This window comes from Prosopis cineraria, unplaced genomic scaffold (genome assembly GCF_029017545.1).
Source record: "Prosopis cineraria cultivar Desert tree isolate PC_DT_omini unplaced genomic scaffold, ASM2901754v1 PC935, whole genome shotgun sequence".
Lineage (NCBI taxonomy): Eukaryota > Viridiplantae > Streptophyta > Magnoliopsida > Fabales > Fabaceae > Prosopis > Prosopis cineraria.
Genome location: NW_026556260.1, coordinates 24185 through 38965, shown reverse-complemented (window position 1 = coordinate 38965; position 14781 = coordinate 24185). Strand labels below are relative to the sequence as shown.

The window sequence follows — 14781 nt, the reverse complement described above, 5'->3', positions numbered from 1 at the left end:
TGACAGGCAAAAACATAACCATGATATGATGAAAGCCAAAAAATGGACCATGGAGCTAATATAAAAAATCCATGAACTCATATAATTATATGGAGAAAGTTCTTTTCTAGTTTCATGTCCACCATGAAGAACTCAAATCAACATTTGAAGCTATCAAGTAAATGAGTTAAAACTAGAAAGAGGAGGTGAATGTGAACCACGCCTATTAGAGACGATCAAGCAATCTTTAAACCGTGTCTTGTATATGAATTTTCATCTTTATAAAAGCAAGAGACAATAATATTTAATCATTATATATATACCGTTAATACTCTGTTTACTCTGTTTTCCAAGATAGAAAACAGAGATGAACCTGAGAAGACTAATCACCCCTTAATGATGGGGCTCATGCTTACAACTCTAACAACAACCCCATAATTCTTACTCTGAGCCATGGTGATGGAGAGAGAAAGACAATACAAGCAAGACACACCACTTGGTGGATGCCACTTTCAAAGAAACCAACCAAGAATGGGACACTTGTTGGGATGCTACATTCATAGAAGAACAAAACCACTTCTCTGTCATCATGCATCTTGCATGCTTCAAACCCAAAAGCTGCTCCTCATCCATACATAGTATTATTCTTTTCTTATTACATTCTCTCATTCTTTAACCCACCCCCTCCTTCAACACACGCTATATATCTATGTTATTATATATATATTTGCCAAAGATGTGTGTATGATGAGAAATTTGTTCACTTGTTATCAAACTGGCGCTCATCAAAATCATCAAAACCAACTACATAAATGGAATTCAACACTTTGTTCTCCCAACTTTGAAACAACACTCTCTACCAGTTTCACATAGCAACTTTGAACAACATCTTCGGAGAGCAACTTTAAATAGAAACTTCCTCTCGAGTTTCTTGTTCAATAGGATCCCATGACAAGAGAAAAAATGAACTTTTTGGTGAGTTCACCCACTCTGATAAGTGGACATCATACCACTGCTTTCCTTGGTTGGAATGCGTTGAGTCACAAACACATTTGGCTTTTAATGCTCGTGCTCTTTGTCTTTTCCCCACGTCATTAAATTTTCACGGCGCTATCATCTCGTTCGTCCTCCTCAGTTTTTCAACCCATAAGGATCAATCAACGCTATTAACGGGGTGAACTTGAAGGAGCAATAAAAAAGAAAAAAAAAAAAAAAACCTTTAGGGACCTACTTAAAAACTAAGAGAAACCATAAGGATTGGAAAATTAATTTCCCATTACATATTAAGATTTTTGGGTTTCGTGGGAACGTGCAATAAATTTGAAAAGCTCAATAGAACGAATGGACTTCTGAGCGTAGAGCCTCAGTTCGCCAGTTTAGTAATCATACAAGGCCCATTATGATTATGAAGGATAAATTTAGGCTGTCTTCATTATTATACCAAAAAACTAAAAAAACGCAATGCACTTGACATTGACACAGGATCTCTTACGTTTTTAATATAAAATATTTTTTAAAGAATTAAATGTTAAAAAATATAATATATTTTTAGTATTTTAAAGTATAATTATTATAATTTTTTTAAAGTGTTCATAATATAAAAATCACTTTATTTTATTTTAACATAAAATACCTTATTAAATAGAGATAAATGTAAATGATAGAGTTAGTTTGAAAATAATTAGGCACTTTATTAGATGACAAGATTTAATTAAAAATATTTTATATTTTTAAATAAATGGAGTATATAAATAAGTTTTTGAGAAATATTATTCAAAGACCTGTTCGTGGTGCGTGCAAAAGATGGAAAGTCTCAAATGTTAATTAAGAATTCTCAAGTTCCCTTATCTCAATTTTTTTAATGTGAAGATGCAAGGATGATTGAAAAAATATAATTTGATTATTGAAACTAAGTTGCAAGTACTATAAAGATTACAATAGAATTGAAAAATGACTATAATTAAGTACGGAATACAAAGTAAATTTTGAATAAGAGAATGGAAGTTTTATCTATTGTGAGCGTTTTTTTTTTTTTACTATTTTTTCCCAAGTTCCCTCATTCACTATGCATGGCATGTTTCTTGTGTTTTAGGGGCATGCCAAGGTAATGGCCTCACATTTAAATAACAATCCTCCATACTTAATCGTTCCAAGTTTTAAGGATTACTTTTCCAATTCTACATGTGCTTATTTTGGAAGCTCACCTTGAAGTAAACCAAGCCTTGTCTTAAATCATGGTTCATTGCTCCTAACGGTTCCTCTTTTGTTTCTTTGAGTTTTCGTCAATTGACACTTCATTTTAAGCTTAAACAGAACCCATATGAGCAATTTAATATCAAACAATAATCAAAAAATTTTGAAATATCACTACAAGACTAGGGAATTAATTTGAAAATAATTCTGGATAGAAAAACCTATTATAAGTCTATTTTTCTTTTTAAAAAATTGTTAAATAATGTATGTTTCTGATAAATAAAAATGTGTATTTGTTAATTAATGAATAGCTATTTGTTGAAATATAATCTATACTTATGCCTTTCTATAATCAAGTTCTTCCAATTTTTAACATTATTAATTAGCAAATGGCTTCTTGTTAAATATGAATGAATATTTTTTAATTAATTAATGATTATTTATTGAAATATGATTAATATTTATCTCTTTCTACAACCAAGTTCTTTCACATTATTGAACTTGCCGATAAGCGAATAATTTATTATTAAATACTAATGGATGCTTGTTAATGTATGAATAGGTACTTGTCAACTAAAAAAGAAAGGTAGGGGCATTATATTATTTTCTTATCTAAAATTATTTTCAAATCATTCCCCTAGTCCTATAGTGATACTTTAAAATCTTTTAATCCTTGGTTGATATTAATACTCTTAGTGGTCCTTGAATGATATTTTTTTTTAAATTTTGATGAATTGGATTATGAAGGCTCGCTAAGGACATGATATATCTTTAGATTTAAATAAACTTAAAGAGATTCTTACATATGACCTATCAATAAGATCCCCATAATGACAACAAGATTTAATATCATGACCTTATAAGTTATGAATCAATTCCCAACAAGATTTAAGGTTGAAGAGGAAAAGTGAAGGGAAAAGGTAGAAGACAAGCTATGTCCTTATCACTCCATGGGCGGGGAGCACCGAGTGAGAGAGGGAGAGAAATGAGGAGAAAAGAATTTGAAAAATTACAATTAAAATATATAATAAAATACAAAGACATTTCTTCTATTTTGTTAAAAATTACAAAGACTTCTTATTTTTTTTCAAAACTTACATTTTAGTTTAATTTTTAACACTGTTAAAGATTTTAAAATAATTAATTTTTTATTTATAATTATGTTGAAAATTTTAAAATTATTAACATATCCTTATAATCTAATTGTACACACACTCTCTCTCTCCAATTTAAGGAGTTTTAAATAATCAAGTATAATAGTATTTAATAAATAATTCTCTAGACACTAAACTTTGGACTTGTCTTACAGGGCTAATTAACGACCCTGGGACTGGGGTCTTCAGAAGGTTTGTCTATGAAGTGACTCTGCAGAGGCCATTAATCTGATCAAGGAAGTGAGCAATGATATTCATGATAATTGAAACTTAATCCTTCAATGCCACAGTCTACTGTCTTGTGCTTGGATTATCATGCTTGGCCATAGCCTATATTCCAAGAAAAGAAAATATGAAAGCTGAGCACTTCCTCTTGGCCTTCACTTTCAGCCTGTCAAGGGGCTTAGGTTTCTTTCATCTTGCTTTTTAGAGTAGTTGTCCTTTATTTTCTTCATCAATAAAAAAAAAAAATAATAATAATAAAATGTTGTATTAAAATTATAAAATTTAAATAAAATTAACATAAATTTTAATAACTAATTTACATTTTATTATATTAAATCTATATTTCATTATTTTTATATGTGTTTGAAATTCTATTTTAAAAAATTAGTTATGTATTAATTTTTTTAAAAATACTAAATAAATAATTTTGAATAAATAAAAAAGTTTAAAATTATATCCGTTATTTTTGTTTGGGTAACTTGAACGATTTTTAATTAATATATATATTTAAATAAGAGTATTTTGATTCAATACATGTCATTAACTGTCAACCACCGATTTAGTGGATGAAAATGAAATCTTAAAATAGAACAAATATTTGTATTTTATAACTATTGATTATAGAAAATGTTATATATGTTTTAAAAATAAAAAGAATATATATGTAATCAAAATAAAATAAAGAAGAGATCATTATATTTACTCTAAAATATAAAAGATATGATTTTTTTTTATCTTAACCGTATAGGAAATGGAGTTTTGTGCTACAAAAGGAAGTTTTTAAAAAAGCCTTCATACTCCTACTCTGTTACTTCCTTCCATATAAGCCTAATAACCTTCATTATATTCTAGCTTTCTTGGTCAAGATTTTATCCATAGGGGAAAAATGTGACATAATTTAATTTTCTTGAAAGAAAGTTACTTTAATTTAATACTATAATCTTCTTCACCACAAAAATGTAGTTTTGTTGGGTTCATTTGGTAATTCCCATTCTTAGAAAAGCTCTTCGGCCTGAAGTGACATTTAATATTATTTCTGAGGTCACAATTGCCACAATACAAACAAACTCTAGTACCCCAGAAGTTGGATTCTTTGAATTTCAATAACCATGGAAATCATGTTGCGTTGAACATTTGAATCCAAACAAAGTTCATGCAGTTTTTGACTTTTGTTCCCCTACCACGGAATGCCAAAGTCTAAACTATATATTATTGAAGTTAATAAAATTTTTAATTTTAAGTTTATTTCACTTATTAATTGATTTTTAAAATTTAATATTTATTAATAAAATAAGTTACAAAACAATACAAAGTTAGTCATTTTGGTTTGAAGGGGAAATAATATAATGAGAATTAATTGTATATGTTTATAAAACTTTAGTGACTAAAAATTAAATTTTTGAAACCAAATCAATAGCTAAAGCAAATTTGAAGAGTCAAAAATTTTATTATCCCTAACATATAATATTTCTAAAATGATAAAAGATTATCTCTAGTATACTAAAAAGTCAAAAATCTCTATCAATCATTTATGATTATATATGATATCAACCACCAATGTCAATCTGGATGTTGAAAATTTTTCCCATAATCAACGGATATGAACCTAACAAACTTCTATCTGTTAACTCTATCCTTTTGTCTTTAATTAAATTGCTGCATGTTCGTACCCATAGTTTAAATCTCTCAGATGTTTTGGCCAAAAACAATATCCAATATATTGTTGATAGGCTGTATCTAAAAATTCTAGGGGTTAGACAAAATTGATCCTTGTATAATTTTTCTGACATTTTGAGTTGGCAAAATAATCTACCTTTTATAATCAATTAATTCCGAAAATTTATCTTGATGTCATATAGTAGAAATGAATAAATTTTAAAGTCATACTTGAAATTAATTTCTATAGCTATTTCCGTGAATTAATCCAAAGTAGATACAAAGCCTTTTAACTTTTCAAATAAAGCAGTAAGATCTCTTAGATGATTTCTAGCAATAATGTTAACTTCTATATGCATATCTTTAGACCATAGAATCTTATCAACAAGCTTAAGTACGAATATTTATTGAATTTTTTTTTTGTGCTTTAAACTTAAATTACCAAGAAGAACTCTTCATATTGTTTAGTTATTGGTGAGTGTAAAATATCATTACTATGTGGTTGATTTAGATAATGAGCTATTCAATATTGGTTCTATCATTTGAACTTTGAAGGTGAGATTGAAAGAAACTGTAATTTACTATGACCCTATAACTTGACTTCATAGCTGCGTCTAACCAAGTTGAATAAACCCATTGCCATGATAAACTCGAAAGCTTGTGTATTACGAAGAATTAACCGAGATAAACAAGTTTTCAAATTCATTAATCTTAACTGCATCATAAACATGAGATTGAAAAGAAACATAACCCACAATGAACATAAACTAGGATTTATAAATTCCCTTGTAGTTATCAGTGCCTTCATCACTTGACCTGACAAATCTGCTCCAAAAGGGATGATCCTCCCACACTTTGGACATTTCTTCAATCGGAATTCCCTTCGTCTCCGGTACCAACTTGTACACGAAAATCGTCATGATCATGACAAAACAACCGAAGAAGATGAACAGCCCGAATTTCAGGTGACACAACATTAATGTGAATAATTGAGCAATGAGGAAGGTGCTGATCATGTTCACAGCAACGGTAATACTCTGAGCAGCAGGTCTAACTTCAAGAGCAAACACTTCACTGGGCACCAACCATCCTAGAGGACCCCAAGACCAGGCAAAACCAGCCACATAAACACATATCACAGTGACAACCACATATGAATACCACTTAGGCAACACCCCAGGATTCCCAGTTGTGCCAAATTCTATACCAATAGCAATTGCCATGATAATCTGTCACCAAAACACAGATGGTATGCTTATCAGGAACTAACTGAAATAACCAGTAAGATATGAAGTAACGTTAATAGTTTTGTTTACCTGACAAACTAACATTTGAAAACCACCTTCAAGAAAGAGAGTGCGTCTTCCAAATTTATCTACAACAAGAATTGAAATCAATGTTGAGACAGGTTTAACACTGCCAATGATGACAGCAGACATGAGTGAAGCAGTGCTTCCAAAGCCAATTGATCTGAACAAGATAGGAGCATAGAATGTGATCACGTTCAGGCCAGTGAATTGCTGGAAGAAGGGAATCAAAACTGCTAGAACAAGCTGAGGCCTGTACTTCCTCTTCCTCAAGGTTGCCCAAGGGTGTTTAACTTGTTTAGAGGTCTCACTAGCAGCAACTATATCATTAAACTCTGCATCAATGTTGGGTCTACCACGGATTCTTATAAGCTCCTGTTTGGCTTCTTCGAAGCAGCCACGTTCAACAAGAGAATTTGGTGAATCAGGGAGGAAAACAGACCCAAAAACGAAAATCAAAGCAGGGACTGCACCAAGCCCCAAGCTTAAACGCCATCCTTGACCATTCAATATTTTGGCAAAGTAGTAGTTCACAAGGTTGGCACCAAAGATGCCTATGGTGATAGATAATTGGAAACACATGTTTAAAGCTCCTCGGTACTTGTAAGGAGCCATCTCAGAGACGTAGATGGGCACAGACTGAAAAACAAAAAACAAAAAAACAAAAAACAAAACCAGAATGTAAAGAATCGAATAAAAAAATAATTGTAGAAGAGGACTCAGAGCAGAAGCTAAGCCAGATTAGTTACCTGATTGGCACATCCAATACCAAAACCAAGCAACATCCTACCAACGATAAGCATCCAAATGTGGATGGCCAATCCGTTGAGCAATGCACCTGAGACGAAGAAGAAACCACCAATCATCATAGTGACACGCCTTCCAAACTTTCGTGTGATCGTGGATGCCGCAAGACCGGAAATCAGAGCAGTTAGATACAGAGAAGATGTGAACAGTGTCAGGATCTGACTGTTAAATTTGCAGTATTGATCCGACGAAGGTTTCATGTTAGCCTCTCGTGCGTATACAGATGGAAAGAATTTCTCGAGAAAAGAATCCATAGACGTAACTCCACCTACAAGAAAGACAAAACAAAAAACAAAAGGTCCCCCCATCAGAAATCTCATCCCTCCGGCGACACCCCAAAAATTAATGGTGCTTGTTCATTGAGGCATTTCATCAAACAGAGGACGCATTAAACATAAGAGTTTCATTTCAATAAGTCGATAAACAAAAGGAACAAGCAACATCCAAGTGAAGTGAGTAAAATTGAAGTAGAAAATATTTTTTTTAGATATAAAGTAGAAAATAGTTAAAAAGGGATTGGATCATTTACCAGAAACACCATGATCATAACCGAAGATTAAACCACCTGTGGCAGCAAGGATACAAGTGAGGACCACCCTTGGGGTGAGCTCGCCTGGATATTTCATTGTAGGGTCTATAGCTTCTTCGCCTTTCATCTTCATGACGGAGTAACAGAGTGATACAACTCAAAATTCTTCTCCTTTTTTCAGTGGATACAGAGACATATACAAAAAAAGTGAAAATCCTAACGGAGAAGAAAAGGAGAAATTTTTAGAGGAACGTGGTGATGGAAGGAAGAACACAAAAATAGAAGGAAGTATTAGGGATGAGAATGGCACATCAACATTTTTTTTTTTTTGAGCAAAAGAATGGCACATCAACGTTACTTTCAGTTTCAAACTTTATTTAAAAATAGAGAAAAGTTCGTTTTCTTAAATTAGGGATTTCGTATTTTTAGTATCAATTCAGCTCTCTTTCCAACTTGGTCAAACTGCAAAACCTGCTTTCGTAACCCAGTAACCAGATCGGAGTACTGTTGGAATTTTTCGTTATCATTGATTTTTTTTTTAAAAAAGGCATTTTAATCACGATTACAAATGGTATAAAACTCAATATATATTAATATTATATAGCTAGCTAATAATAATTTAATTCTTTATATCTGGCCAAAAGATTAATTTTGTTCTTTGCAACCCAAATCTCAATATCAATGATTCAAAGTGAGATCAATATGAATATATATACTATATTTTTATTTTAATTTTTCAAAGAACAAGAACTCTAGTGATGTAATCTACAATTTTTATTCTCTGTTTATCTATTTATAAAGAAAGATAAGTAGATTTTTTTTTTTTTGGTGTGCGATGCACAGAAAACTTTAAATTCGATATATATATAACAGAGAGATCATAACTTAGAAGATTTGATCATATCCGTTTTAATTTCGACCTGAGATTTGATCTTGTACCTTGAACATAGAGATACATACTGACTTGGAATTAATATTATATGTAAGTTTAGTTTTTTCGTTATTTTTTCAATCCCAGAAAAGAATTTGGAAGTTTTGATATATTGTTACCATGTAACTCCCAGTCCCTGATAATAATTTGTAATTAACCAACAGTTTAGGTTACGTGCTTTAAATATCAAGGGTAGAATTAGGTGAATTGCCGTAGTTGGTCAATTATAATAATTTTTAGCAATCACTGAAAGGAGAGGGGTTTGGAAATTTGATACTACCTTTTCTTTTTTTTTTCTTTTCTTTTCTTTATTTATTTTGCCAACTTGATGGTACCTTTTCTGTGATGAAAAAGTACAATGCTTTGTGGTGTTTGGGTTAAAATTAAAATATCATTTACAATGATTATGGCTAAAAATATGTTGAATAACTAGAGTCAGGTCGAGACAATCTAATAACAAGGTCAATTTAAATCATAAAAGAATAACTTAACTAAGTCAATTTGAATTTATGGATCCCTCAAGACTCCAAGTCTTTATCTAGGTAGGCCATTGCCTCACAATAGATTATGTTCTCAACAAGCCCCAAATCTCAAGAGATCATAGCCATCATCATCCATGAATATTTTTGGGACACGAGTTGAAAATCGAACTATAGTTTAGACATGTTGCAAAGAGGAAGATCCTGCCATGAATCTCACAGGTCATGCCTATTGAATCTCAATATTTCACGAATGAGTTTTAAATTTTGTGGGAGCAACCGTTTTAGCTAAACCATTATAAAAGGAAGAGAGGATCATAGAGAAAAAGAGAATTGAACAACAATAATCACTCAAATCCATTATACTTGTAGCTCTTAATTTTTAAATAATTTTAAGTTTTGATTTTAGCTTTGTAATCTGCCTTTTCTATTAATCAAATACTTATTATTTCAATTCTTTTATATATTTTACATTCGTATAAACTGTGAAAATGGAGCCCGGGAACCTTTTGTTATCGTTTTAGACTCAACATTTCTAACACGTTTGGTTTTTTTTTTTTACGCCAAAGAGGGGGAATGTATTGTTTATACATTTATGGGATAATACAATTTCTAGTTCCTTATATTTGTTTCAATTATTAATTTAGTCTTTTAAATTTAGTTTTTATTGATTTAATTCCTTAATTTATTTTCATTATTAATTTGGTCCTTGGTCCTTATTCTTTAAAAATGAAGTAATGCTATTAAAATCTGCTAACATCAATAACAAAATATTAATAACAGTAATCTATATTAATGAAAATAAATATAATTATTTAGTAGAGAAACAAACTCTGAATTTTTAAAAAATAAAAGAATAAAATATAGTACAATGGATTATATTAATAAAAATTAAATTGATTTCAAGGTTAATTTATTTTTATTTAACTATACATACATGCCAAATCATTAATATGCTTTACACATTGAAATATTTTAAAAGTTAATTTGTGTTTTAAACATTAAAGGATTCACATTGATAATTTAAGAAAATATAAAGGACTAATTGACAAGAAATGAATTTGAAGGACGGAATTGATAATTGAGACAAATTAACTTGAGAGACTAAATATTTCACTATACCTAAATTTATTTTCAAGTATATTTTTAAGTAAAATAAAACAAGTTAGAGTTGTCATAATATATATATATATATATATATATTTCAATCCTATAATTTTAACTTACTTGTAATTCATTGTGAATTAATCAGGGTTTTAAAAATCGGACCGAATCGGCCGGTTCAACTGGTTGAATTGGGAACCGGCTCCTGATCCGGTTCGGTTGACCCCTAAAAATTGGTCAACAACTGGTTAAACCGGTCAAAAATCAGTAAAACCGGATAAAAACCGGACCGATTCTCATGCAAAACTCAAAAAAATTTTAAAAAAATAAAAAATAAATAAATTAAAATTAAAATTAAATTACATCTTTCTTGATATTTAAATGAAAAGCTTCAGTTATAATTATTATTAATTATGTATTTATTAATAAAAAATTATATTATCAAGCATCTATAATATATTTTTGAAAAAAATGCATATTTAAATGTATTTTTTATTTAATTATGATACATAAATTAAAAATATACTAATTTAATATCAACCGGTTTAACCCCGATTCGACTACGGTTTGACTAATGAACCGTGAATCAGTGCCTTGTCTGGTTCAATGATCGATTCAGTTTTTAAAACTTAGGAATTAATCTTTTTTATAGTTTTGATTTTGTTGAAATACTGTCTTTGAGCTTTAATCAAGTGTAGCTAAACCGCTATAATTTTAAGGATTTAAGACTTTAGTCCTTAAATTTAAAAAATTAGTTTTTATAAATTTATTCCTTAAAACATAGAGACTAATATTTTAAGTCGTTAAAATTATAATGAATAAGTTTGTATAATTGAATCAAAATTTAGAAATTAAATTTTAACTAAGTAAAAACTCAATGATCTTATGATTAATTTTCCCAAATAAATAACTGCACAGTAGGAGAGATGGAAATTTAAAATGAAAAAGAATAAAAGTTGGAGTGGAATATACCAATTTACAATATTTCCAATACATGCGATAGTTAAAAGTTTGGAAGAATTACATACAAATCCTACAAACTACATTTAAACATTATAAAATTTATTAATAATTTAACAAGTTATTATTTTTCTTTGCCCAATTGTTAATAAACCTTATCATATTTAATTGTATTGTATGAAATTGCAAAATAATTTTCCCTATAAATTTCATCTCAGCCATAAGCAATGGAGGCATTGAATTATTGAAATTCACATACTTGTTTAGGGGCAAAACACTATTAATGCTGATAAATAAATACAAAGGAAAGGAGAGGAAATTAAACAAGCATGCCAAGTGTATCTCTGAAATACTCAAGGCCACTATTAATAATAACAATCCTGCATAACAAGAGTTCAGATTAATTTAGACGGGATAATAATGCCCCACATTTTCCAGAATAGCGAGCGATAAAATTAAAAAAAAAGAAAAGAAACAAGCATAACGATAATGACTTTAGGTCAGATTATTGAAAGTAGATTAGCATATGTATTCCTGCAACCAAGGGCCGGATCCCCAGAATTTCAATCCATAAAACTGAAACTTCCGCTTTTTACACTAAATATATCAATTTTTGAAAACGAGGAATTAAAGAATCCGAGGATTTTCAGAATGATGTTAGGAAACATACAAAGACTGTGATATCATGAATTTAAACCCTTCTACTATAATAAAAAGATTAAGGTTTTCTAAAGTAAATTAGAAAGACGAACCTGGAAAAGGTTGATCAAGTGGCTTGTCTCATATGTATATATTCCTTCAGTATTATCATACAATTTTAATGAATTGCACCTTTAATAATGATTTTTAAAATTACACTCTTTCCATATTTAATATTATTTAACAGGATATCTCAATTAGAAAACCTCATTAATTACCTTCCTATTTAAGGATATTTTTGAAAAACATTATTAGGTGCACTTTGAAAAACTTAAAATGCTTTATATTTTTAAGGAATAATAAAACTTGTAATTTCTTAAATTTGTTTCAATTATCGATTTAAAATTTTAAATTTAATTTTTATTAATTTGATCTCTTATATTTTTTTTAAATTATCATGTGAATTCTTTATGTTTTACATTGACTATCAAAATAATTTAATATGTAAAATATATTAATAACTTGACATGTATATACAACTAAATGAGAATAAATTAACTGTCAAATTAGGTTAATTTTTATTAATATAATCCCTTACATTGTCTTTTGTTATCTTGTTTTTAAAATTTCAAAATTTATTTTTTCTACATAAATAATTATATACTTCTTTTCATTATTTTACATGGCTGCCATCAATTCCTTGTAAACCATGTTATAAAATTTCAATAGTACAACCTCTTTTTTAAATAATAAGGATAGAATCAATAATTTAAATAAATTGAAGGGACTTATAAATTGATGAAAATTAATTTGAGGAATCAAATCAATAAGTGAAAAAAACTTGAGAGACTAAAGGATAACTAAGATTTGGCATTTGAATTCACTTTTCAACTTTTGAAATATTAAATATTGTTTGGGTAATTTTTAAATGATCAACATGACTTTTTAAATGTGTGGTTGAGATGAGGTTGAAATATAGATTTGCCAACTCTATGTTTTGGTGAATTTGAAATTACAAATGGAAGTTACACTATACCTACTTTTATAAATGACCATGATAACTTTATTATATTTTAATTTTTTATTATTAAACTATATTTTTTATTCTTATTATTTAACATATTAAATTTTATGTTATTTTAAATTTTTTCACATTTTTTAACATTTTTAATATATTATATTTGTATAATAAAAATTATCAGTTATCATAAATCAGTATCTTTTTTAGTCATTACATATTTAAAAATACATTTCAAAAATATAAATAATTATTAATCTAAATAACTTTTAGTTTATTAAATTAACTTTTAAATAAATGTATCAAAATCTAAATTTTGTTACAGCAATTGACTTTTACCAATTGAATTTTCAGCAAATAAAATTTTGACAAACTGAAAACTAAATACATACTAAAAGTTGCATTATACCTATTTTTAAATATGATACTTTGAAAAGAAAATGACTTATAATGTTAAACAAAGGGAATATATTTTATACATATAAATGGATATGATTCTGGAATGATTCTAACAGAAAAAAAATATTTTTTGATAGCCAAAAATTAATATATTTTATTGATATGTTATGAATATTTAATAGATGGTATATATAATCCTTTTCATATTTATCGTAGGGAAAACTAAGATTTTCAGGAAAATTGAATTATTATGAAGCCAAGAAGGATTAAATTTGGACATATTAGGAAGAGGAGGAGAGGATAAGGAGAGAAATTATAAATTGAGGCAAAACGGGACTCTTTCAAAAATTCAATCATTTTCTTTTTGGTAGAAAAAAGGGCTAAGCCAAAACATTATTGTTTGCTCGTACAAAAAAAAAAAGAGGGATTGAAATCCTCCAAAAATTTGGATTCACCAAAGAGGCAATCTCATTAGGAGGCGCCTCTATCCACTTGGTTCACACTTTTCTTTACAAGTCAATGTGCACAAACATTATTTTCTTTAAAGACATGCTTGACAAAATCTTTGCATCGCCATCTAAAAAATTAACGCCATGTTTCAGTTACTAATACTTAGTTTGACTTGCAGTTGTTGGCAAATAAAAATTGAATCACTTTTCACAATGAGTTTCTTCATATTCAAACCCTTCACAATCTTGAGCCCATGATAAACACTCCACAGCTCAACTTTTAAGGGAGAGCAACATCCTAGATTGCACATAAAACCAACCAACCAATTCCCATCCTCATTTCAAAATAAGCCCTTGCATCCTGCTCGTCAAAGATGCCCTTGTATTGATCCATCCATGTTTAATTTCACCCACGCATGGGGTGGACATTCCTACTTAACCTCTATTCGAGTCAAGAGTATACCATAAGAATCTCTCATAGACAAACTATCATGCATAAAGTTTGCAAAGCTAGTGATCTTCCTAACTCACTTAATGGGATTAAAGTTAGCATTATTGAAAATATGATTATTACGATGCTTCCAAATAAACCAAATAGTAACCCCAAAAACAATAGCTTAAGGAGAAAACTCATAATGCATCTTACTATTGAGATTCCAATAAAACCATCAACACTTGTTCAATTACCAGAATAGAGTCCAATCTTCAATATGGATTAACCTTTTTCAAAGATTTCAAGCAATCTTACAATCCTTTAAAACGTGTAAAATATCTTCCACTTCAAAGACATGTGAATCGCACACCATCGTAGAACCAAAGATTTTGTCCATCGTTGAGCAGTCATAATCCTCTCATGTAAAGCCATACACATGAAAACTTGTATTCTTCATGGCCCCTTCCATTTCCACACATTATTCCAAATATGATATTTGGCTCCTGTAGAAGCACTTTG

General features: G+C 29.3%; 1 protein-coding gene across 1 annotated transcript; it reads right to left on the bottom strand.

Moving 5' to 3' along the window:
• Positions 1-5849: 5849 nt before the first annotated feature.
• On the bottom strand, positions 5850-8210 carry LOC129298838 (sugar transport protein 1-like). Its single transcript, XM_054937281.1, has 4 exons — positions 7851-8210; positions 7264-7589; positions 6524-7153; positions 5850-6436 (listed from the first exon to the last, which is right to left on the bottom strand). Exons 1-4 carry the CDS (start codon positions 7981-7983, stop codon positions 5975-5977), a joined length of 1551 nt encoding a protein of 516 aa, XP_054793256.1. The 5' UTR covers positions 7984-8210; the 3' UTR covers positions 5850-5974.
• Positions 8211-14781: the final 6571 nt, after the last annotated feature.

Bases quoted from the DNA above. Each gene is read 5' to 3' on its own strand.
- LOC129298838 (XM_054937281.1), bottom strand. From the start codon at position 7,983: ATGAAGATGAAAGGCGAAGAAGCTATAGACCCTACAATGAAATATCCA. The intron at 7,590-7,850 runs GTAAATGATCCA...TCTTTCTTGTAG, and splicing joins TTATGATCATGGTGTTTCTG to GTGGAGTTACGTCTATGGAT. The intron at 6,437-6,523 runs GTAAACAAAACT...TTTTGGTGACAG, and splicing joins TTCAAATGTTAGTTTGTCAG to ATTATCATGGCAATTGCTAT.